The 22114-nt window shown below is 37.9% G+C and overlaps 2 protein-coding genes across 4 annotated transcripts; one reads left to right on the top strand and one right to left on the bottom strand.

Moving 5' to 3' along the window:
- Positions 1 to 6976, top strand: LOC124174755 (protein HGH1 homolog). Of its 3 annotated transcripts, XM_046554200.1 has the most exons (7): positions 425 to 762; positions 3946 to 4139; positions 4256 to 4490; positions 4907 to 5140; positions 5284 to 5568; positions 5651 to 5812; positions 6505 to 6976. In XM_046554200.1, the coding sequence occupies exons 2-7, from the start codon at positions 4124 to 4126 to the stop codon at positions 6608 to 6610; spliced, it is 1038 nt and encodes a 345-aa protein (XP_046410156.1). In that variant the 5' UTR covers positions 425 to 762; positions 3946 to 4123; the 3' UTR covers positions 6611 to 6976. The 3 variants fall into 3 exon arrangements, with proteins under 3 accessions (XP_046410154.1, XP_046410155.1, XP_046410156.1); XM_046554198.1 differs by lacking the exons at positions 425 to 762; positions 3946 to 4139 and adding an exon at positions 1 to 367; XM_046554199.1 differs by lacking the exons at positions 425 to 762; positions 3946 to 4139 and adding an exon at positions 232 to 367 and having other exon boundaries at positions 5651 to 5816; positions 6505 to 6565.
- LOC124174752 lies at positions 6595 to 21678 on the bottom strand. Its single transcript, XM_046554195.1, has 6 exons — positions 21190 to 21678; positions 18656 to 19086; positions 14351 to 16235; positions 11602 to 11997; positions 9163 to 9545; positions 6595 to 8529 (listed from the first exon to the last, which is right to left on the bottom strand). Exons 2-6 carry the CDS (start codon positions 18950 to 18952, stop codon positions 8182 to 8184), a joined length of 3309 nt encoding a protein of 1102 aa, XP_046410151.1. The 5' UTR covers positions 18953 to 19086; positions 21190 to 21678; the 3' UTR covers positions 6595 to 8181.
- Positions 21679 to 22114: the final 436 nt, after the last annotated feature.

Here is a 22114-nt window from a genome sequence, read left to right as displayed (position 1 = left end):
CTTGGTGCTTTGCAGCGCGTTATCTACTACGTGCAGTACAAAAGTAATCTCAGACGGAATCCACAAGCCGTACGCACAATTCAGAATCTGCCAATGAGACTTGAGATCATTTTGTGGAATTATAGAGAATAATGCGTGAATTTCATAATCCACAAGCAAAATTTAACAATCAATGGTACATGTAATAATTCCATGTGATTCAACTTTCGGTATCATATAACGGCACCGTGGAGTCAAGTTGCGTTTAGATCTCGGTTAAAACATATTGTGAAAGTCGTGCTAATGGAAGCACTTGAAGAAATATCACAATTTTTAGACATTGGAACTCGGTTGGATTTAAAATCCATCGCTTTGCAGCACGTACTGAGTAAGTTTATTACCCTGTTGATTATTCATTGACCAATATCAATAAGTCTACATTAACCTAAAATATCATATCATATTGTGATGTGCTTGTCTTTGAGCTTGTAAGAAATTAACTAGGACATTTGTTAAATAACACCTCAGGGCCAAAAATCATAACATGACAATAATCGTCCAATGAAGGAGTTATCGAAGTGAAAACTTCTTTAGCGGCGCATTTGTATGAACATATATCGTAAGAGATTCAGTCACGCCACATGGAAATTAAATTCAGTCGAGGTAGGCTTGAAGACGAAGAGATATCTTCAGTATCAACTGAGATACATGCAACAATTCTGCCTTCATCGACCAAGGTATTTCTGCAATGAGTCTTTGACTGAAGATTATTAAAGACAGCAGGTAAATGTAAATGACTTATGTGATGTTGGCCTGCGATTTTTGAGTTTTTCAAATGATTTTATACCAACTAATTGCTCCCCAACTTCTCTTAATTGCTCTCTAAATTTTATTATTTGCATTCACACGGTTCTCGAGAAAATCGCAAAAAATGCATGTTCGGCAGCCGTCAGGTGTTTCGAGGATTTTAAAAATCCGCAGAATTTCCAAAGAATTCATGTACCAAATAGTTGCTTTCCAATTGCTCCCTAACTTTTATTATTTGCTCCTACACAGTTTTCAACAAAATCCAATTAAAAAAAAAAAAAACTGTTCAAATTCAAAAAAGTGTTTCGAACAAACTGATGGTTATTCAAACGAAATGATATTTGCTTTCAATTGTACCTTAATTACTCCCAATCTTATGTTATTTTTGTTAATTGCGTCTGCGTGGTTTCGAATAAATCGAGAAAAAACGAAGAGGGGCTTTTCGCGAAGCGAAGTGTTGTCGAATTCGATTTGATATATTCCCTAAATTAATATATATATATATATATATATATATATATATATATATATATATATGTATAATCCCTTAATTTCTCCCGGGCATCTCGTAATTACTCCATAAGTCTTGTAATTTACTTCTTCATAATTTTCGAGAAAATAGGTAAAAAACAAAGGGAGTAGTTTGGAGGTTATATCGACGAGCGGCAGATTTACACTGAAATCTCCTATATAGAAATATTCAATTCGGCTCAAATAAATATTGTTTCCAATTTCTTCTCGATTTGTTATCAATTATATATCAATTTTGTCATTTCCTCCATCGTAATTTTTGAAAAAACCGGGAAAAACATCACCGACTGATGGTGTGGCCGACAGTCGAATAGTTTCAGTTTCAAACTCGTGTCCGTATCGGAAAAATAATAGTTCGGCCCAACTGCCAAATGCTCGTCATCGTTCCTCGATTTTTATAAGTATTCTGTCAGTTTAATCAATTGCTACTACCTAATTATGGAGAAAACTGGTAAAAACTAGAGCAACTGGTTTGTAGGTTACGTCGACAAGCAGCGGATTCGAAGTGGTATCCGGGAATGCGGTTTGATACTACAGAAATCGGTTCTACAGAGCAAATGTTATACAGAATATGTTCTACAGACTCATTTCTACAGAAATAATTTTTCTGCACAAAGCAATTCAAGATTCACATCAGGAATAATCTCATGAATAATCCTGCATGAATTATTCTACAGAAGAATTGTTCAACAACATATTTTTCTACAAAATATTTTTCTACAGAACATTTTTCTACAGACAAACTATTTTACAGAATAGTATGTTTGACACAACACACTTTCAGAGCAATCATCGAATCGTCAAAATCATATTACTTGACAATTTCGTACATTTTGATTTAATTTAATTTAATTTAAATTGTTTTTGTTGAATTTATGTGTGTGTTGTGTCAAACGGGTATTATGTTGGATGTGTGAAACTAGAAAACTATTCTATAGAAAAATATTATGTAGAACAATATCTTGTAGACCGATTTTCCTGTGAAATTATTCATGCAGGATTATTTCTGATGTGAATCTCGAATTCTCTTCTGTAGGAAAATATTCTGTAGAAAAATATTTCTGTAGAAACGAGTCTGGATAACATATTCTGTAGAACATTTGCTCTGTAGAACTGATTTCTGTAGAATCGATCCTCTCCTATCCGGAACAGGAATAATCTTGATTTGGCCAAAGTGACAATTGATTCTATTCACTCCTTGATTGATCTTCACGTATCCACCAATATCATCCCAAGAACATATTGCTTCTAATTGCTCCTCGATTCCTTATTCAATCGTTAAAACTATGTGGGAGCAAATAATAAAATTAGTAGTACGGAAATAGCTATCAAGGAATAATTTGAAGCAAAAGTCACTTTTGCTGAATCGACATGTTTCTTGTTTCGGATACTATTTTGAATCCGCCGCTCGTCGACGTAACCTACAAACCAGTTGCTCTGGTTTTTAACAGTTTTCTCGATCACGAAGCAGAACCAAATGACCAAATGAACAGATCACGTATAAACAATCGAAGATCAGTTAGAAGCAATATGCACTAGGGTGGAATTATCATTTTTTCGTTAGAATCGAGAATTTTCCACGACTCGACCCTCGGCCACGCATGAGTCACTTTCGTTTTTCCCAGTTTTTCTCGAGAATTACGGGGAAGTAAACCGTAAAATTGATAGATAATTGATAAGAAATCGAGGAGCAATTAGAAGCTAATATGCACCTGGGCCGAATTGATAATTTCTTGCTGGGGATTCCAGTTTAATTGTAAGTCTGCCGTTCGTTCGTATAACTTCCACACTAGTCCCTTTATTCTTTCCCAGTTTTCTCGAAAATTATGATTGAGCAAATTACGAGACTTACGGAGCAATTACGAGCTGTCAAGGAGCAATCAGTATCAAATGTCATTTTATTTTAATAATCATCGGTTTGTCCCGAACACTTCTTTGAATTTGTCGCTATTACCGGGGCTGACGTGCCCGATGAGTTTTTTTTTTTTTTTTATTTTCTTGAAAACCGTGTTATGTCTGTATGGACTATTGAACTGGATTCTTCCCTCTTAAAGTAAATATACCTGATGGGTTGTTGGTAGGATATTAATCAATAACACAGGCTTGCGATGGTTCCCCCCCCGTAAAACTGAGTAGTATTTTTATTAGGTATTAGGAACGAATCTGCGAAAAAAAACATTATAAAAATTCTATCGCGTAAATTTTCTTTGATGGCGAGTAGCGTGAGGCTACATGGAGATAGGACAGGATAGAGACTAGGTATAACGCGACGTTAGAAGTGTGGGAGAGTTAGCAAGTAGGAGCAATAAATAGGAACGACATGTGGCGGTACACCGAATGTAAGAACCGTATAAGAGTGTATAATAAAAGTTAGGGCGTAATTCAGAGCAATTAAGGAGCAATTATTTGGCGCACTATTTTTTGAAAAATTCGATGGTCGCAGGCCAACTTCACACATATAGCTGAATGGGGCATTTTTAAGCTCCGTACAGAAAGTTCTTATCGTAACATACTTGAATAACATAATCCCCATAAACAAGTTGATAAATGTAGGGCACTATGTAATTATCGCACCCGGTGTGACCTAGTAGTTGCTTTCAAAGGATATCCGTGACCGGCTGTTTTTAGCAATCCTCCGGCAACGTCAAGGGCATTGAAGATATGGGGATAATAGCATTGCCCTAGATTTAGTGACTCGTTCATGGGACTTTGAAGCTCTTCACCCCATCCCCTATCTAGTTTCAAAAAGCCTCATTTATCTGGCTGCCAGAGATGTGACTATTAGCAATCTTCGGTCAACGAATGAATGCATATTTTGATGAGTAAAGCCGAGACCAGTTACATGCTCTTCATTATTCTTTCATATATGACGGGCACAAAATATGAATTGACTAATTACATTGAATATAGTTTTATTGTTCACGAATTATTGTTTCAGGTGTAACAGGCAGCAATGATGGAATTGAGCTGTTATTGAGCTTACCTGAAATAGTAAGGCAACTTGTTCTGCTGGTACAGGATAATTCAACATCAGTCTGCAAAGATGCGGCTCTTTCGTTGATTAACATATCAGCTTATGATGGTGGAGCGAATGCATTACTGGTTATATCAGAGACATCGAAGATGAGACCAGATGAAAAACCAAATGATAATCTAGTACATACTTGCCTTAGGTAGTAGATACACTTTCTAATGATAATCAACATATAATTGTAAAAATATGAAATTGCCCTCATCAGTTCTCAGTTAACTAAACATAGATTATAACAAATTTATTTGTTGATAACAAAAGGCAAAAAGAAAGAAGAACCTGGATAGGCATTGTAATTATTTCACCAAGAAAAAATTTCAGTTAGAAAAAATAAACAATTTCATGCAGTGATTTTCTCAGTTCGTGATGAACTATTTATTTTCAAATTCTTTTCAATGAAATTGAAGTTATCAAATTAATGTTTTTCTACTTAATTTTTAGTAATCGGTTAACAATCGAACATGTTTGGTTTCTTTTGGATTAAGTATAATAGAAAAATGAGTATAGATAGGATTTAAAATTTTTTTTCCGACTTATAGTTCAATTTGTTATTTGCAGATGCATTTTGGATAAGCAGAACGACTTGGCTGACCCATGTTGCATGATTTTGTCTAATTTAACGCGAGCGCATTCTCTGACAGAAAGAATTTTAGCGGTAGTTAATAATAGCGGTTATGCATGGAGCGCAATAATTGCCGCCTTTACGGCTCAGAAATATAACGAAAAGGGCGCCACCCTCCATTACTTAGGCCCTGTTTTCAGCAATCTTAGCCAATCTATTACCATGCGAAGGTATGTTCTCTGTACAAAGTAACGTTAGTAAAATGCCAATTATTTCTAAAATTGCACAAAGTTACAAAACTACTATCAAATCTTCTGTCTATACAAAGAAAAGTTGTTAATATAGATCAGCTTACATTTTTCTATTCTTTTAGATATTTATTGGACAAAGAACATTGCGTCATTCAAAGACTTCTTCCCTTCACAGAATATGTTGAAAGCACGGTAAGACGTGGCGGAATTGTGGGCACATTAAAAAACTGTTGTTTTGATACGGAATACCATACATGGTTATTAGGCCCTAAAGTGGACATTTTACCTCGACTTTTATTGCCCCTTGCTGGTCCGGAAGAGTTCGACGACGATGATAATGACAAACTTCCGATAGAACTACAGTATTTGCCTGAAAACAAAACTAGAGATTCCGATCCTGACATCAGGTAAACCGGAGAAAGATACACTAGAGAAAAAATACAGTTTTAGGATTCTGTGATAACATATTTCGTTGTATATTATCTTCAGAACAATGCTGTTGGAGGCTTTGGCTCAACTATGCGCAACAAAGGAAGGCCGTGAAATACTGAGGGATAAGAATGTATACGTTATCCTGAGAGAATTTCACAAGTGGGAAAAAGACAGAGCAGTTCTATTGGCGTGCGAAAACGTTGTGGATATATTGCTCAAGTTAGTTCTGATTTTTAGACAGTTTCTAATTGTTTCTGAAAAGTGAAAAATTTTAGTAATTTCTCGAAATTTTGAAGACATTTCTCAATTTATATGCAGAAAATTAATGTCGGCAGATTTGTGGAAAAAATTTGCTATGTTTGAAAACTCTCTGAAAAGATTCCGCAATTATAGTTTTAATGAATATATTATTTTATGAATGTCCAGATTTTCTCAGCTGCATTTGAGATGGTTTAATTTCAACTGCTTCTCAAAAGTTTTTAATTACTCTCACAAAGCCATCCCAATTTCTCATAACGCGCTACGGTCGGAAAATACGCAGAACCACTAGAACTCGGAATTTTTCAGATCTGTGATACAAAACGGAGTTCTGTCAAAATATGAGTTCTTTCTAGAAGTTGATTCGACTTCCACCCCTAACTCGATTCTGTCAGAAACAGCCAGATGAAATAAAGTTTTTCATATTTTTGACAAAAAAACATACAGTTTCGAACGGAATCCGAGTTGTTATTGGAACAATTCAAAGTTTTGCTGAAAAAAAAAACAGTATTTTTCTCAGAACTGTCCGAAAAAATAGTATATTTCTGTGAAATATCTTCAAAAGACTATAAGAAGTTTTTTAAATTTTTTTACTAGTATCATAATAAACAATAAAAAATAATAAAACAGAAGAGTTAATAAATATTTTTTAGAAAAGAGGAAGAGATCGGCTTGGACAATTTGAGGGAAGTAAACATACCTGAGGAGTACAAGGAAAAATTCAAAAAAATGGACGAAGAATATTTAAACGATTCATAGGAGAAATTTTACTCTTCCGTGGTAATCGTTGAGTTGAAACATGAATCGTGACACTTTGTTGTAATACGTAAATACGAAAACCTTATCACTAAAATTATTCTACAAATGAATAGTTAATTTTAGTGACCTGGGTTTACTCTAAAATATTGCACTTCCCCTTAAATCAGTGAACTGGGTTTACTCTAAAACATTGCACTTTCCCTTAAATCTTTTATAATATAATAAATCATTTAGTTCAGTTTAAAAAAAAGTAAAAATTCCATCAAAAATTGACAAAACTTTTAAATATATAATGTAATCAATGACACTGTTATCCTGACACATTTAAGTTTTTTTTTTAAACCAAAATAAACCGTGACAAAGAAATACTAGTAGTACGATTTTATTATCCTATACTCACTTATATTTCTCACTTAAAGCAGGTCAATCAGGACAGAGAATTTCATACTATCGTCCTATTAAATTATTCAAGAACGACATTTTGTGACGTTCTTAAGAATGCGAATACCCTGTAGGTCGATAATTTGTCCTGTATCCGTACCGTGATCTGTCTAGAAAGTGAGACTTTCCGTGACAATTAGAGGTCATTTGATAAAGTATTATAGCTGCATATATTTATATCATCTAAAGATTCATGATATCTATCTTATCACATATAGGTACAATGTATACGCGTAAGAAATTCGACTATGGTCAAACTTGTCTGATTGCAAGAATACAAGATTTTCAGATGAATACTTTTTCAGATCGAGACTCCTGCAGTCCGGGTAAAATTTATCTTGCGGACCAATGTCTCAACTGATATACAATACGTTGGTAATTGGCAGTTGGATGGCAGGTTATAACATATAATCCGTATGAAAACACCGCCAACAATTTCGAAGGCGATCGTTTACAAGCGCGTTCTCCACGTCTTCGGCGTTCCCGTACCATTTGCGCATTGAGTGGTCAATGTAATTAGACAAGTTTGACTAGATATAATTATCAGCACTCGATCAACTCAAAAATGTGATACATTTCTGAGAACTACATCGTCCCACAGATTTTAGTTATCAATACGTTACATTATTGACCCGTGGGATCCTTGACAATATGGGCGTGATTAGGACAATATGGTGTCACATTGGGCTATCAGCTGATTGTTTTCGATGAATTTAACAAACGTACGAAGGAACAGAAAACATCGTGCAAGTCGTTGGCCTTCCATTTTCTGACCGTGAATCAATACAGAGTAAAATGGATGCAAAGAAATAGATTTTATAATTAAATATGGTGGAATGATAGTTAGTGTGGTACATTTACTGCGAGCGACTGAAGTCTGCTAACACTCAGAATAAACGTTTTTTCGGTATCTCCTATTATTCATAAATTCTCGACAAGATTTCCTTGCAAATATTAACGTAAACTGCTTCTAAAAGCGAGAAACTTTCATTTTTTTTTTTTTTTTGTCGGAAACCTGATCTTGTGCTGGTAACTGGTCAAATTCTCCATCTATACAAACTGGCGTACTGCACAAATTATCGTAATATTATGTACAGAAAAAATGGCAATTATAATACTAATTGCGTCAATCAAGGTAGATAGCCAAGTCCAGCTTCCATGCTCGCTGAACTTTTCAAGCTCGACGCGTTACTGGCTCTTCTCCCGACCTTAGCAGAGCTGCCAAATACCGCGGCAATTTCGGCACTTTTTTTTATCGACAGCGCTTCGTGGTGCGCTCTCGATCTGCCAGTCTCACTGGCAGCAGCTCGCTTTCCTCTTCCGGTACCTCCAACGTAGATTAAACGTCCTTGCGGATCTCTTGCACCGACTACCAATACCTTATCGCTGTTCGCAGATATCGATCGAGGGTTTTTACCCGGACTGAAAAGGTCGTAGTCCAAAGCCAGATTATCCGAACTGTTTGCCCTCGGGCGAACCTAGAAAAGTAAAATCAAGTTCACAATTCAAAATCTCACGTAATCGTGGTGGATCAACATGGCACTGAAGCAACAACTACTAATCGTTTTAGGCACATTGTGCCAATACCAAGCGAAGAAAAGTTTATGCTAGCTTTAAAACTGCTATTTTATGACATTAACCCTAATTGGTCACATTTCGTTAGAATTGCATAACGGTAACAGGGGATGAAATTCGCCCCAGCTCCAAAAAAATGATATCCTGCTTTAAGAATGAGTTTTAAAAATCTAAAAAAAATATCTACGTATTGCTTAAGGATCACGGAAAAAGCTCTCTTAGTTTTCCTAGCCAAAATTGATTCTTTAAATACTGTAAAACATCGGCAAAGTTACGGTACTATAAAACTCTACGACGAGTTTGAAAAATGTTGCTGTTAATGCTGACATTCACCCCAAGTGATCAATCAGTGTCACACTGATCACTAAAAGATTAACGAAACTAACTAAACTAAAAACTAAAAGTGTAACTTACTAATTAACTAAAAACTAAAAGTGTTAAAAGACACTAAAAGACAGAGAATAAAAAGACTTGTACAATTTAATGCGACGCCATTCTTTGGCGCCAGATGGTGTCGTCCTGATTCGAACTCTCACCTTGTGGAACTCCAAGCTCCTGGATGAGGAGTAACTTTTGTTTGTTCTGACAGTTCTGACGACTTGCGGACTGCCAGCGCGACTCAGGGTGCTTTCCGACGGGACGATGCCGTGCTGTCTGAGTTGTTCGAGAATGGTCGGCTGTCGGACTGGCAGTTTTCGGGCGCAGTAGCACTTGTTGCTTTCGGAACAACTGTCCGTGTCGCACGAACACATCACCGTTGCAACGGGAATTTCCGGCGCCGATACGCGCCGCGACAAAGAGCAGTAGCATTTGTCCGCAGAGACGCACGTGCACGATTCTGAATCGTAGCTACATTCACTGCAGCTGACGTATCCGCTGCTACTTCGGTTTGCTGCTACTACTCTGCCGAAACGTCTGCCTGTGAGCATTCAAGAAAGCTATGAAATAAAAAATCACGATTATCAAAATGGCGCTGGGAATAAAATTTAAATCTGAGTTCACCGCCAGGTTCACCGTTATCTATAAGACAGACACTGTATAAATTGTCAAACAATTATACTGTACAACACTGTCAATAGTCCCATGAAATCTTTGATTACGTTTGATTAAACCTGTTCTGATCGTAAAAGTTTGTCGAAACTAGAAAATTATTCAACAGCGTCAACGCTACACGTAGCAATATTTAAGAAAATAATTAGGTACATATTTCACATTTAGAAATTTCAGTTCTGCGTGTTCAAGGAGTTGCCCTGCTCGATTCTGACGTTGACGTTCATATCTCCAAATATCCAAGTCCATTTATCTCAAATGCGAAAAAGGGCTCAACAGTCTAATTCTATATGGAATTTCGCAGTAAACCATTCTAACACATTTTCATTTGGCGCAGAAATACGAAATCGTAATAATACATTAGTGAAATACATGCCTTTTCTTTATTTCTGCGTCAAATGAAAATATGTTGGAGTGTTTTTGGTCAGAATTGCGTATATAATGGGGCTGCTAAACCTTTTTTTGTGTTTGAGATATGTGGGCACTGATATTTGGAAGTATATACGACAACGTCGAAATCGAGTAGGGCACCCCCGTAAGAATGAATGACCCGAAAGCATATGACAAATGAAACATTAGGAAAAGAGATAAAATCGTGTAAAAGTCTCCACGAGTACTTTTTGTGCTTATGAGAGTAAACTCGAATGAAGCAATGCAATAGATATGATTCTGATTGAATTCAAATAACACAAGCTAAAATATCAGCAATCTAAAAAACGAGTTTATATAGTTACTCAGATAGAGCGCACGTATAGATAAAGTCTAAATGACCGCCCATAATATGCACATTATCCGTAATTAATGCGTTTCACTTATATTGTACGTATTTTAGACGGTCATTTAGATTTTAACTATACATCCGTTCTAACTAGGATAGAATTACGTTCAGAATCATTAAAATCTGCTGATTTTTATCCCACTGTAATACATATAAGTCATTTTGCATATTTGCCATCAAAGTAAGCTTAGGTTATAGAAACCGGATGAAAAGTACCAGAGCTCAATCGTATTCAGCTTTCTAATTATAAAACCTTCCTTCAAATTATTGGTACCTTAGCTTGTGTTATTCGACTTTGCTCAGAATCATATTTCTATAATAGCTCTGCAGTAGGGATGTTCTTTCATTCTTGTTCACCGTATGGGCACAGATAACATTGCATAGTAATACTTTTAGAAATCAAATAAGGTAAAAAAAATGTGTTATTAAATACTGCACATTTATGTAACATCGTCATTCCCTTTCATGAGTAAGTTCTTGTTGAACAAAATTTTCAAGAATCTAATCAGTTTAAAATTGAAAACATCATTTTGAAACGTCATTCATCAATCATTCAATTTTGTAAATTTGCCGAGTACTTCAAAAAGTGCGAATTGCATCAGTTCAAATCGTCATTATTTGAGTACAAAGACTTACTACAAATCTAATTATGATTATTTTATATACAAATTAGATATTAAATATTATGTATAATACATCAAATATCTCAATAAACGATTAAAAGCATTGTTAGATTTGATAATAATTATAATTTTTTCATTACAGCGTAGATGTGATCATTTTATTAGTCTGAGAACTAGAATATTGTTGAAAGTATAACTATTGAATATATTGAAAGTTTATAATAATATAGAAAGAAATAGTTCAAAATCGAAAAAAAGAGAGAAGACCAGAAAAATTGCAAAAATCATTAGCGGGAGAAAAGAGTCACTTTTCTCTCGCGGATGAGGGAAAAAGTATACGCGGAAATCATATACTACTTTTCTCCCGCTTATCAGGTCAAAAAAGTCAACATTATCGTTGAGTCGGTAATAAAGATTTCCTCTTCTATCTTTCTTATAACTTTTGATTTCGACGGTACGGACCATTCATCCTCTTAAGATGGGAATGAAAGTGTGTTACACACATAAAACGGTTTTCAACTCACAAGTATCGCTGTCTTCGGAGGTTGTTTGTCCAATGGCGGCCTTCGGACGGCATCGAGAAGATCTTTTACGGTTTAGTTTACTGGTGAGGACTCGATTCCTGGTATTTCTGACGTCATAGGACGAACTGCTACCCAGACTGTCGTTCAATTTTCTCGCGGGAAAAATGACCGAGGTGAATTCCGTCGGACCGCCTTTCAGCCGGGAAACTGACCGCTTTATGGCCCGACCAAGCAGACAAGGGCGTCGCGACGCTCGACCTCGTTGCGGTCGACGACGCCTTCGCATTATGCTCGCTGAACGCTCGTACAATTCGTCGCGTGTCAAGGTCGTAGCTAATTTCAGGAGGAACTCCTTATAGAGCGGCTTCAGATCGTTGAAGGACATTCCTTCGGGATCTGAAAAAAAATCATCGAACGAATCGTAAATTAACGAATCGTTAAAAGTCTACGCTGCGGACATATATGCGAGTTAGTGGAATTGTGAAATTGTCGAAAAAGAAAACATCGACCAGATGTGAAATATTTAATGCTTTGTTATTTATGAATTTCGGAATAGCTGTAAATTCGTACGAAACTGGGACTGAGAAGATGTAAGCCTTGGGGGAAAGAATTTGCCACTAAATCGCTGGAGTACTAAAAATACGACGACAGGCGAATCAGGTCAGAAAATTCCTTACCTGCATGCCTTTCTCTGAGTGGATACCCTTGTTTTCTGATTAAGCTATGAGCCAAGTAAAAGATACCGAGATTCGTATCGTTTGGTTTGTAGTTTGAAAACATAAATATGCCGATTTTAAGTTAAAACATGGAATATTCTTGCTTCGGAGCAAGTGTCACATTACGTTTTGCATATCTTATTCGCGTTTATAGATTATTACTGCAAAATCTTCCGACACCGAGGTCACGTCTGCATTTTCGACGATCACACATGAACGCATGATATACCCATGTGACGTCATTCGTTCAGTCGTTATTGCAGGGGGCACGGTTAGTTTGAAGTATAGGTAATCGAAAACTAACGGTAAGTTTCTGAAAATAACCCGTTAATTACTCATACATCGAGGTTGGTTGGTCAATGTAATTTATATTTTACGATTCTGCGCTTATATTTACTGTTAATTTGCATCTCGATTAGACCAGCTAGTATAGACAGCTTTTATAGTTGAATTTTAGGTTGAACGTCTGGAAATCTGGCAACTACAGGACGTGTTTGAGACAAACTTATTATACCGCATTGCATGTAACATAAACCATAACGTACCAAACTTACGAGTTTCATTTGACACATATTTGTTTTTTATATTGATGTAACTGGTTTCGATTGTATAATTAGAGACTTGGAGTGACTAAAAATATCGCTACGTATTTTTGCCTCACGGTTCGGAATATGGATTTGGGTTAACATCAACGGTATAATATTAATCAAACAAAGTATACTTTAATTTCCGTGAGAAGGAAATGTATAGAGAAAAGGTAGGGAAAGTGGACCTCCTCGATAATATATCAAAATTTTTCTAAATTAATAAACATTACAAATTTATTTATTTAGTTGCATCCGGAGAATTTTAACATCAAACTTTTACCACGATTTTTTCCTAGTCGTAGTAAAATATAGTTAATTCGATGGTAACTGTCTCTTGATGCAAGTGAATAAATAAATTTCTAATGCGCGTTAATTTTGAAAAAATTATACACTCGTCTTCGTTTAACTTTTCATTTTTTGGTTAAAATCAGAAGATTCAACGATCAAAATCTCAACTTCTGACATTATTTCCTTAATATGCCCACTTTGCCCACCTCGCCTCTATCTGAGTTAGAATCAGGTTAATTTTTGTCGTTCTCCTTATCAATCATCAAAATCACTATCGTTATTTACAATTTATAATGACTGTTTGAATCGGCAGAAAGTTAGAAAGTAATCTTCAAAAAGTCTAATGGGACAAACTCGCAAGTAAGAATTATCAGCGTGTAGTTTTTCTATCCCGCGTACTTTGATCAGCTAATTTTTTCGGAAGTATCCTGCTACTCTAAATTTTATTACAACTGTTAAATATTGGGATTTTCGAATTGTACAGACTCTAGTATATCCGTCTTATTTAATTTTAAAACTGATATGTCATATTACTCTGCATTGTTAAATGAATAAAAGTCCGGCGTTTTATCAAAAACAATCAACTGCTGACGCCATATTTATTATCCAAGCCCACGTTAAGGGAACACAGCAGTGTTCTCCACTCTGTATGATTTTTTTATTTGCCTAAAATTGAAACTCGTAATAAAGCTTCATAAATCAAGTGATTTTCATCCGCTTTCAATCAATTCTGTTTCATTCGCGTCTGCAGATATTATTTAAAATGATGGCAAAAATTGATGTTTTTCCACAAGCCCCTTGCGCTAAAATTTGTTTCGCAACAATTAAAAAAAAAAATCTGCATTTATCGGAGGAGCGTAGGAAACAAAGTTGCTATAGAGATTACATTTAAAACAATTTACTCCAAAAATTGTACAGTAAGGAACTCCTTAAGAGAATCCACTTTTTACCCTTATTTTAAATAATAGCTGGACACGTATGAAACATAATGGATTGAAACCAGTTGAAGACCATTTCTTTTCCGAAGCTTCATTATGATTTTGATTTTCAAGCAACTCAAAAAATTATAGAGCTTTACTGACGTCTCTCCTTACGGACCCCGACAGCAGAATCGACGAAATGAATAACCAGACAGAGCATACGATGGTAAAAACTCACCAATTATAGCAGCTAGAATATCGTCGACACTGGTAAGGCCTTCCTGGTTCCGAAACTCGTCGAACAATTCGGTGAATCCTAGAGGAGTGCGGCCTTGAAATTTCTCAGGTTTTCTAGTGCTGCTAGAGTTCAGAAAGCTCCCTCTTCTGGGCAGTTCAACCCTAGTCAGCAAATCGCCACCGTCCAAGTCGAGATCACTCTGTGCTTTCTTGAGCCGATTTTCCTGTTGCGCGGCGGAGGAAAACACCAAATCATTTTCCACGCGACCGATTCTCGGAGGTTCACTACCGGCTCTGCTGCTCCTTCGCGGTTTCGGCTGCGAATATTCCGTAACCTTGGAGGTGAGCGTATTTTTCGATGCTGGTTTCGTCAGCGAGACATTCGACGCTGAAGACTGTCTTTCAGTGACTTTAGCACCTTTAGCCTCTTGGCTATTACGCCCTTTGTACACTGCGGAGTTTCTCGGGTACCAAGACTTTCCTTTTTCGATATACTCCTCGTCTTCGTCCTGATTCAGAGTTGAAATCTTGTCGACGTCCCTGAAGTGCTCCTCGTACACCTGCCTCTGATCTTTGCTGCGCTTGCTAGCCTCACTTTGATCGTAGATGTTGTACGAACCCGATATTTGATTGTAAATCCCGTTCGAGTTGCTCCTCTCGCTCGTCACACTGCTCGCTCGACTTTGATAACCCTGCTTCTTCGTCGGCTGAATATTCTCCTGATTCTGATTAAGTATGTTGACACGTTCCTCGCCGATGCTGGAAGTCGGCCGTCTTATCCCGCCATTCGAGCGATCATCCTTCTCAACTTGCAGCTTCCCGTCATCCAATTTCCCGGTGTTGCGAGGTCCAGGAATTTTCGTCTCAACTCCGACGTACGTTGAACCGGAATGCCCTCGGGTCCTAAAGTTGTCCTTAATATCGTTTCGGTTACTGTCTATTCTTTGGAATATTTCGTACTGGTTCTGATTCCGAGCTGAAATCACCGACTTCCCATACATCGAATTGTTCTTGTTGTTCTCCTGAAGAACCTTCTGACTGACCGAGTTATTATCGACCGTAAGCGACAGCGGCAATGCAACGCTCAGGGCGACGGATGACCGGCGACTCCTTCCTTCCAATATGTCCTCCGCCTTGACCTCGACGGTCTTCCCGCTTCTCTCGACCAAATTTTCGAGTCCACTGGAACTACCCTCGTCCTTGAACAGCGAGTTCTTCTTTACCCTCGGAGGGCGGACGGGATGCGGAGCCGTCGGTCTCGGAGGTGGAGGACCGAGCCGGCTTCTTCCGGTTGGCAGAGCGTCCCGCACGATGCTCGAGGAGAGCGACGCTGCTGAAGCCAAGCTGACACGGCCAACGCCGTTTGTCTGTCTGGGTCGCTGCCTGTTGGCGTCAAGATCGGCGAGCAGCGCGCGGTAAAGCGTAGCGGCTGCTGCCACGGCGTCTTCCTCGACTCGACAGACGAAGGCGTGACATTCGAGCAGCCGCACGGCGCCGGGACGTCTCATCACGACAGCGAAAATCGGCGGGCAGGACCGCGCGCCTCTTTTCAAACTCTTCATCGTCCGGTAGAGATCGGCGTGCTTGTCGTCCCCGCAGGACGAAGGAGTCGCGTCGTCACCGACCAGCGGCACGAAGGCGAATTGAAGCTCGCCAGATCCCAGCCTCTTTGATCTCAGACCCAACGCGCTCCAGACCGCGATTCTCCGGAAGGGGTTCGTCTTTTCCACCGACTCGCTCGTTCGAAATGTCAGGCCTCGTCGTGAGACCTCCAGCTCAGCTGGCAGCGACTTTTCCAACCTACCCAGGAGGTCTCGGAGGGGCTCCTGAAGACCGCGGACACTCGCCACTCTACCTCCAACTGGCGCAGCTCCCAAGTATCTCACCTATGTTGGAGTATTTAGTGATTAACAGGCTTATTCACCAAGTGAATACTTGCTGACAATTAGTGCCGCTAGATTTGTTTTTTCCTTACGCACGAGAGAAATTTTTCTAATTTACCAAATGCGAAACGTTTTGTTAATTCAGGTAAACTTTCTTAATTTTTAGGATTTTAAGGTTATTAGGTTATAAGGCTCTTTTCCTTACAGGGTCACTTTGTTTTCCGTTCGTCTGTCCGTCTGTCAAGACCCTCTTTCTCAGGATTAGGTGGAAGTATCAAGTTGAAATTAAAATCATATATTATAGTCTACGGTCGCTTGGAGGTGTGAAAATGTCAAGCTTCTAAGTCAACGCAATAAAAAAAATGGCTATTTGCGTCACATATTTTCATACTCGCAAACTCACTCATCAAAACTTCTGGAGTAGTTCCCGTTGATCTAGAATCATGAAATTTGGAGAGAAACAAGGTCTAACAGTACAAGTAAAGGAAAATGTCCGAAAATAGTTAATTTGTAGTTATATCACGTAAAAGAAAAAGAATTAAGTTTGTACGGAATCTTCAGGGCGAAAGTTTTACTCGCACTTGTTCTGTTTTTTTCTTCACTTTCTTTCATTTGACGATAAAAATTATTATTTTGACCACTTTTTTGATGGATCAAATAACATGCCTTTGATTCGAGAAAAGATTCCCTTCTCCATATTTGATCGCCGTATTTCGTAAATTCAGTAACATCTATCTCCGTGTGCAGTTTACAATCAAAACACTTTAAGTGAAATCATCGTAGGTTGTAAAGATTGTGACGTTTTTTTGACAACGATTCAATGACGTGTTCTCTCTAAACACTAGTAATTGCGTTATCGCCATTAAAATTTCCAACTCTATTTTTTTTTTTTTTTTCTTACATGACCGAGAGATATTGGATTCGTAAATTCAAAATGGTGGATCCAATATGGTGGACAAACAAAAACGACAGGAAGAAAAATTTTGAACAAATTAGCATTCGGATTTTCATGTTGCATTATCAGAAAATGCTGTTTTTCGTGGAAAAGTACGAATTTCGATCATTTATTTACATGTGCTCTTTTTACAATAAATAAATGAAAAAGTTAAAAAAATTTTGTAGACTTAGAAATATTTCGAGGACCACGTGGACCCAGAAAACTTGGCAGTTGTTACGAAAAAAGTAGTTTAATAAATAAAAAGTTGCAAAAAAAAAAACGGTGGGACGCTGAGTGTCACATACTGAATTAAAGGGTTAATATGTTAGTAAACGGTACATTTTGCGGCAGAAAATGGCGTCTGTTGATATTTCGAATCGCGATTATTTTAAGCGAAATTCAAATCGTAAGATTTGAATGTATTCGTTTCGCCCACTCTGTTACAGGACCGCGATTATTTCCAGATTCAGGTTTCATAAGATATACGATATAATACAGCATGTTGTGCTCTTCATTGAATGAATAAACCGATTTGCGGAAGAGAGTTTAAATTTTCACCTCTTCACGTCGAATAAATGGATATATATATATATATATATATATAATATTTCCTATTATACAAATCCGATGCTTTCGACTTTCTGCTTTATTTAAACGTTTACCTATCACATATGGCATAAGAATACACACTTCAACTGTTTAAAAATCTTGTTGGCAATGCACGCAACGCGGATTTAAAGTAAAATGAAAGTGGTGCTTAAAAATTCCGACCAGCATAAACCAATGCGCTGTAAAGAAAGTCGTGCTTTGATTACACGCGCATCGCTGTGTATACTGTAAGCAAATACGCCATTAACGGTACGGTTTCTTTTTTGTTTAAATATTTCGTTTTTGAATTATCCATTTATTTACGTATATATCATATCGAAATCGACAAGTAAATGTTACTTCATGCATATTTAAATATTCTGAATTAAAGTAGGTATCCACTTAACGGATTCGACGGGAAGCAAAAAGAATTAGGAAATCAAATTCAAAAGAATGACATTTTATTTTTTTAAAGATTGATTTCGACACCGTCTCATTTTTTCTTGTCTGATATTCACATCGAAAAGTTCGGATAGATCTTAGTCTCATCATGTCCTTTGCAGTTCCATCGCATTTATCTGTACGGTCAAACCAATTGCGGTGCGGTTTCACTTATGTTAATTAAATTCAACTATTTCACCGTACAGGAAAAGTCATTAGGGAACAACGAGTTGAATCGGTGGTTTAGATTATATGAATTTTTATGCGCTTGGCAGAGCGTGGACGACACGCGATTCCCGACAAAAAAGCAGACGAGAAAGAAGAAAATAAACAAGACAAACGAATAAGAAGTAGCGCTCGAGGAAGAGAGAAAATCTTCTGAATTTCATACACTAGAATTGTCTAAAATGTTTAAAGCGAAGAAACTGGAAAAGAGGACAAACGGTTCCGCACTCACTGGCAATATGGCGGCGGCGCATTCCCCTGGGATTCCAGTCTCAGCTTCGACTGATGCGAACATGGCTTCGATCCGAGCTTGGACAGCGCTGTTGACTCGTTTCTGCTCTTCGGCACCGATTTCGTCCAAATTGTCGAACGTCATCGCGGGCAGATTCACCTCCGCGTACCAGCCTCCCAACATGGAGCTGCAGACTGAACGCGTGTCTTCGAAGAGGGCGTCGATCCGCGCCTTGCTGGTCAGCGAAGACTCTGAAGGTGCCCCCGCCAGCCGGAAACCGTCTTCGACGACTGACATCTCGCGAAATATGGGGAAACCGTATTTTGCGATATTAAATTTATCACTTGAGTCGCCGGATCAATTCTCCTCAACTTCTAGTCGTAAGATGTTCAAAAGCCCCGTCATCACGGTCCGCGATGTGTCAGGTCACACTGAAACGAAGAAAAGACATTTTCTAAGGTCAAATATGCGGGGTTAGAGAAAATTCTGTTCATTTTTCCTCTCTGTGGTGATTGGACTCTACGGTAAAACCATTCCTGCAAGAGAGCGCAGCCATCTGGTTGCCGTTTCACGAACTACAACCATTTAATCACGAAAAATAAAACTCGTGTTTCTTAAGTTGTGGTATTTGAATAGCGACAATTTTCAGGGGAGGTGGTCACCCTTTCGGTCTTACTTTTTAAGTCAACTTTGAATAGTTGTTACTAATCCGAAATGGTTCGCAAGTAACCAGAAATTTTACATCTGAAAATTAATAGTTTTATCTTCATTTAAAGACGTAAAGAGAAAATGCGGTCCATAAATGATTAACTTTGCACTCATTTTACTCAAAATGTTTTTCCACGTTAACGTCGGAACCATTTGTAACATTATGATGAAGTTTCGTACACATTCTATTTTTTTACGTAATTTTCGTAGGAAGCAGATTATTCAGGTCCGAACTAGACTCTGTGACTTATAAATTACAGACATTCTAAAATTTTCTAAATTCGCTCAGAACGTACTGAATTTATCGAATTTTAGCCATGTGTTATTTATAGCTAACAGAGTATAGTTCGAACACACATCGTTCTAATTTCTGCACGTACTATGTATTAGAATAGGTAGAATGAGCACAAAATTTCATAGAAATTGCGTGAATGGCTGCCAAGTTATCGTACGAAAAGTGTCGAAAGAAAGTCGTTTTGAGTAGATATAATGAATGTAGTTGAATAACTATTGCTTATTTTTCAAATTCCAAGATTTCAAATATACACAAAACTGGTATTTTTCAGTCGTACAATTTTTTCTTATTTGCGCCTCCCCCCCCCTCCCCTCTTTCGCCGCCGCCTTCCAATCTCACACCCTTTAGTACAACAATGAGTACTAATTCCGTAGTGCAACAAACACTTTTTGGATCAATTTCGGCTATATTCATAAGCCTACATACATGTGCAAGATAAGATTTATAGCGAATGGATTTTAGCAGAATAAATTGTAATAATATTAGTGTCTAATTCCACTAATTCTTGCGCTATGTGTATAATTTTCTGCTTTGCCATTTGCATTAATTACCTAGTAAGTTAATAGTTTTTTATAGACTTGTTTTACGATTGAAACGGACGGAAATATTTTAATCTTCGTACCTACTTAATATTAGCGAATCGAATGCACGGGTCACTGACACAGAAATTGACTCACAAGTCAAATGGCGAGACCCCGTTCGTTATATGGTTTCTCGGTTCACAGAATGTACCCTGTTCATTTAAGAGACCTCATCACTTTGTTGCAACTTTCTATAGCACATTTTCTTTATCCATTCGTCTCTTGGCTGTCGATGTTGAAATATTTTATCTAATTGTCAGTACGTGACACAGCGATTGAGCAATGATACTAAAGTTTCACGTTCATGAGATGGGTACAAAGTACCGTCAGGGAAATACACTGGACGTGATTAATTGCCTTTACTGTTTCACTGACATTGACGTTAAGCATTCGTCAAAACGCCAGACTCCGTTATTCAGAATAACATTAATTTGTTAACATCAAGTCAACACAGCTTAGACATAGGAGTAAAAATAGAAGGAATCGAATAATGAAAAAGTATGATCCAACTGACACGGGTAAGGCTGCACACGTGTGTATGATGTACACGATCCTACAGTTTCACCAAAGGGCATTGACATTTATCGCATATGTATATACCCATAAAACTTAATAGCGCAGTAATAAGCAATTTAATTTCGCGTCAATGTACACGAAATTCATTATACCGTTTGCACACCGCAGTGCAGACAATTCTCTGCAAATTCGACACGCAAAATTGCGATTATGTCTAGAATTTTTTATCGACTTGAATCAAACTAATCGTCAGGGATATTTAATCACAGAATGAAATCAGCTAAAAATTACTAGGCTGGTTTGATTCCGACGAAGCTAATTGTAATCGGAGAACAATTGGAGCACAGTCCAATTCCACGTTCAAATTATATGATCATGAAAAATGCAGATAAAAAGAGAGATGAAATTCACCAGAACTTGCTTTCGATACTTACAACAAATAGTGTAATTCCATATTTTGATTATCTTCATTATTGAAAACTGGTTAAATCCCGTCACTAAATTGTACAATATCAACGCACTGCATGGCTCACAATGTTATGGCATAAACGACTCTGGTCACCTCTAATTGAAATTTGTAACTTTTGCTGGAGCACCCCGGTTTGAGAGAATGATAATAAAATGAAAAAAAGAATCCGGAGAACCTGCGAGTTGAAAAAAAGTTCTTCAGACGGATCAGGACTGGAGGCTGTGTGGCGACGCGTGGTCCATCACTGCCGGGAAGGACGCGCGAGGATCGAAAGACTCGAGAGGGATCGACAGAACCGGAGGAAATACTCTTCTGACTCTTCCGAGGTTGGCGCAACGGTAGCGAACAGTCGAGTAACGGTACCAAGACACGAAGACGGCACTGGCGGCCATTTTTCTTTGTGCCGTTCGCCTGCTGGCGCTCCGTTCACGGGCGAAGCTGTGCGGTCGATTCAAGGTACTGTTACTTCAACCACCTCGCTTGATTATGGCTGTCCGCTGAACGCTTGCCCGTTTTTCAGCCCGACCCTTGCTGGACTCCCCTGCCGTAAACGGCCCCTCAAATTCGAATCGTTCCATCTGCGCAGCCGCAGACGCTGGGGTCAACCGTCGAATGAAGATCATACGCTGAGCGTAGGCTCTGCCGATAAAACAGGAAAAACGGTTCAAACCGAGCAGTCAATATTTTGCAATACCGCTAGGTTGTCCATTCGATTGGCAGAACGCTATTCTTTCACGTTTCGAACACGTTTCGTCTTCGGATTTAGAATTAGACATCAATTTTTCTTACTAGAATTATCCAGCTGTTGACAATCATTGGTGGCTGCTTGATTAATCGGAAGGTGCTTCAATATTATGCACACAGTATTATGTAGAGATTTTCTGTACGAA

This window comes from Neodiprion fabricii, chromosome 2 (assembly GCF_021155785.1).
Source record: "Neodiprion fabricii isolate iyNeoFabr1 chromosome 2, iyNeoFabr1.1, whole genome shotgun sequence".
Classification (NCBI taxonomy): domain Eukaryota; kingdom Metazoa; phylum Arthropoda; class Insecta; order Hymenoptera; family Diprionidae; genus Neodiprion; species Neodiprion fabricii.
This window is presented reverse-complemented; position numbering and strand designations above follow the sequence as displayed.

Excerpts from the sequence above, each read along its gene's own strand:
- LOC124174752 (XM_046554195.1), bottom strand. The coding sequence starts at position 18,952 with ATGTCAGTCGTCGAAGACGGTTTCCGGCTGGCGGGGGCACCTTCAGAG. Across the intron at positions 16,236-18,655 it reads GCGCCGCCGCCATATTGCCA|GTGAGATACTTGGGAGCTGC; the intron begins GTGAGTGCGGAA and ends ACTCCAACATAG. Across the intron at positions 11,998-14,350 it reads TATTCTAGCTGCTATAATTG|ATCCCGAAGGAATGTCCTTC; the intron begins GTGAGTTTTTAC and ends ATTTTTTTTCAG.
- LOC124174755 (XM_046554198.1), top strand. The coding sequence starts at position 283 with ATGGAAGCACTTGAAGAAATATCACAATTTTTAGACATTGGAACTCGG. Across the intron at positions 4,491-4,906 it reads CTAGTACATACTTGCCTTAG|ATGCATTTTGGATAAGCAGA; the intron begins GTAGTAGATACA and ends TGTTATTTGCAG. Across the intron at positions 5,141-5,283 it reads CAATCTATTACCATGCGAAG|ATATTTATTGGACAAAGAAC; the intron begins GTATGTTCTCTG and ends CTATTCTTTTAG.